At 41.1% G+C, this 3522-nt stretch overlaps 1 protein-coding gene across 1 annotated transcript; it reads right to left on the reverse strand.

The window, feature by feature from the left end:
* Positions 1 to 375: 375 nt before the first annotated feature.
* On the reverse strand, positions 376 to 2691 carry CMTR2 (cap methyltransferase 2). Its single transcript, XM_065416837.1, has one exon. The coding sequence runs from the start codon at positions 2674 to 2676 to the stop codon at positions 376 to 378; it is 2301 nt and encodes a 766-aa protein (XP_065272909.1). The 5' UTR covers positions 2677 to 2691.
* Between the last annotated feature and the right edge of the window lie 831 nt (positions 2692 to 3522).

The raw sequence follows: 3522 nt of genomic DNA on the forward strand, positions 1-3522 counted from the left end.
GAAATAGAGTCATTGTGAGGTTATGCCTATATGGAGGGAAGAGGACCTAGATGGGGAGAGACAAGATTGTACAAAGGCACAAAGGTATTACTTAGAAGAACTCCCCTTTCTCCAGAATTTCAGTCCTTCATTTTGCTTCACAATTTCCCCACCATGTAGAATAACCCCCATGCTTACAGGATTGTATGGCAACACCTAATACCATAAGGCAGTACTGCAGAACTGTTTGGATACCAACATTAAAATAAATCCCACTGTTTTAAAATGAAGTGATATTCACACTAGCAAAAGAAAAAATTTAAGAACTTTAAAGAGCCAGTGAAGTGAATCTTCTTTGAAACAACATCTACCAATTCGATTCTAGAATCACCAAAATTAAAGATTACTCGACATTTGCTGCTGCTCAACTTGTACCATCAAATGGAGCTGCCTCTTTGCAATGGCAGTATTCAAATCCCATAAAAACTCGAGCAGCATGCCTTTCAAAAGCATCTCCATAGGGACAAACTGCAAAACCTGCTGGGGAGAGTCTGAGCTGAGCAGAGAGCTCATTAGTTTATTCAGGTGCTGCAGGTACTCAACAACTGGATTTGGAAGACCTCGATAGCCAATACACAATAGAACAGCACTGGTCCCTAGAGGTTCAGAGGATATGGGGCAAGCAAATGTGATGTAGCTGAAACAGCCGTGCAGTACAAAAATCAGGCCAGCTGTGAAGCGTGTAAAACAAGAAAGAACAGGCAGAATCAAAGCATCTCCCAGTTGAAGCTGATTAATGGCACGCAGAAGGCAGTCTAAAAGATGCTGCTGATATTTTGGCTCTCCATCATGAAGCAAAGAACAGCTGAAAGTCAAGAGTGTGGCTGACTCCAGGAGCCTAACTTCCATGTTGGACTGGCTTTTGATGTCACAAAGAGACGGAAAGCCCACCACAAGACACTTGATTTGGTCACTGCATCCTTCATTTGGTACCTTCTGATGGTACTTGGTAAGGCTAGACAACTCAGATAGTATCAGTGCCTCAGTAAGAACATTGCAAGAATGACATGGTTGCTGTGTTCGTCTGGAAAAGGAACTAGTTTTTAGTCTGCCTACTAATGATTCTTTAATGGCTTCATTGAGATTCTTCAAGACATCACCATCACAGAATGGAGAACATTTTACTCTTGGCAGCCTCTTTCCCTCCAGGACGTACCATAAATTACATTCAAGGTTACAGGATGACCCTTCCAAAATGCAGCTTTTCCCAGCATTACTTAAAGTGTGCTCTTCAGTCCAATGATTAAGATAGCCTTTGGCCACTTTATCTTCCCATGTCAGGGATTCCAGCATCTTTCTTTCGTTGTATGTACTAAAATATTTGTTCCTCTGTCCAAACCATTTTGCATTCATGCTGCAGCCTACATGAGATTTCTTCACTAGCCAGTTATTTCTTGTAATGTGTTTCAGGTGGAATCTTTGCATGAAAAATTCCACTGCACAGTCCCTTAAGTTGTTCAGCTTTACTTGTTCTGCTTCCCCAATGCACTCAAAGAGTCGGATGTTCTCAGATATAGTCTCTATTTGGTACTTGTGGAAGAATGCACAGCATTCTTCATGCATTTTAAGAAAAGATTCTGGAATCACATGTTGGGGAAAGAGTGCTTTGTTAACCATTTCTGTTCCAAAGTTCTGCATCATCTTGGACAGCACAGGATGGATGGCCTCTCTGCCCATGTAATGAAGACAAACTACATAGACTTCAGAGTTCCCGGCTTTGCTAGTGGCAGGTTTAAAGACATGGACCTCCTCGAAGGAACAATTTAGCAGAAAAAGCAGATTGGCAGAACAATGTTCAAATAAAGTAAACATCTTCAAAACAAAGGAGCCACCATTGCCAAGGATCATTAAAGCAGTGACTGCTTCACAGTAATGTAGAGGTGAGACAAGCGCTTCTTGTTCACCTGGATTTCCTTGGCAATCAAAACTCCCATCAGCAGTTACCAAGTGAACAGTGGTCATATTACTTATGAAGTGCTGAAGTCCAGTTAGATGTTTCAATGTCATCACATCCCCAGTATTATCTGGGCCAAAATACCACCATGGCAAGGTATTTGCAATAAGTCGGTCATCCATAATCATCACAAGGGTGTCATTTGCTTCATGATATGGGTTTAGGGTATTGGCTACCCAGTTCCAATCGCAGGGAATGTGATGGGATTTTATGTAGTGATTGAGACTGGCTATAAAAGCACCAGGTGCTTCACAGAGATGGACAGAATTGAGTTCTCCATTCTGAAGAGCTTCTTTCGGGAGAAGGGGAAAACTGCATAAAATCTCATGGAATTTGCACCAAGCCTGGGTACACAACTCAGCATTCACAGATTTCTTCACATGAGGAATGATTATCCCAGCTTTGTTGGTGAAGGAAGTGTGCTGATGCCATGCATCCAATTTCTTATCACTTAGTTGGTTTTTGACTTCATTCATGGAGTCCTTCAGAGCAAGGAGTGTATTGAATTCTTTGTGATTGCAGGTAAACACATCACTGGAATCTGGCAGCTTCCAATCACTATTCGGTGGTTTTGTATATGAGAACTTCTTCTCAAAGAGCTCCTCAATTTCAGCAAGAATCACAGGGCTGAATTTTTCAAGATTTGTGGTCTGCTCAACATAAGGCTTCGTATATTTGTTCATTCTTGGACTAACCCACAATCTGGGGAGGGGAAACAAAGAAAAGATAAGGGGGTTAACATGAACCGAACCAATGACACCTTCCCAACCATAAGAAAAAACAGAACAAGTTAAAAAACCTAAACAGATAAGGCATTTGTAAAGTTTAAGAAAAAGTTAGCTATTTCAACTTGTTTGGTTTTAGAGTTTGTGTTCCAGAATGAGAAGGGAAAAATACTTTACTGAGACATTCTAAGAGTGCAATAAAAAGTTACACAAGTAGTACTGCTTTGGAGTAAGACCTCCATTTTGACCCAATGCATACACATTTAGACAGAAAATAGATTATGCCTTAAATTCCCCAAGTGCTAATTAACTAGTAAAAGTTATCCAACTAATATAGAAAGGTAACATTTTGGAGAGATCTGGGAGAATTGGTGTGGAGCATGGGGGGAAAGAGCAGAGGCAAGGCTGGAACAACAGCGGGAAGGAACCAAGCGGCTACAGCATGCGCCACAGAACTTTAAGAGACAGTTCAGACTCTTGGCAGGGCGACAGTTGGGTTCTCAGTTCAGAACCAACATTTTAACTCAAGAAGCATTATTTAAGAAAAATGACCAGCAGCTTGGGAGCCAAGAGATCCCCCCTAGTTCTGCATATCATTTCACCCACCACAAAAAAATACAGCAATTTAACAGAAACACTGCAGAACAGTTTAGGAAAAGCAGTGAAAAATACTATATTGCAATTGAAAGGAATAGAGGGGGGAAATTGTAACTATCCAAAACAAGAATTTTGGCCAACGCATCTGGGCTAACACAAAAGGTGGAAGCTGGAGACTTCATCCTCATGACATAAAAGCAAGTTTGT

The sequence above is a fragment of the Emys orbicularis genome, chromosome 14 (genome assembly GCF_028017835.1).
Source record: "Emys orbicularis isolate rEmyOrb1 chromosome 14, rEmyOrb1.hap1, whole genome shotgun sequence".
Classification (NCBI taxonomy): domain Eukaryota; kingdom Metazoa; phylum Chordata; order Testudines; family Emydidae; genus Emys; species Emys orbicularis.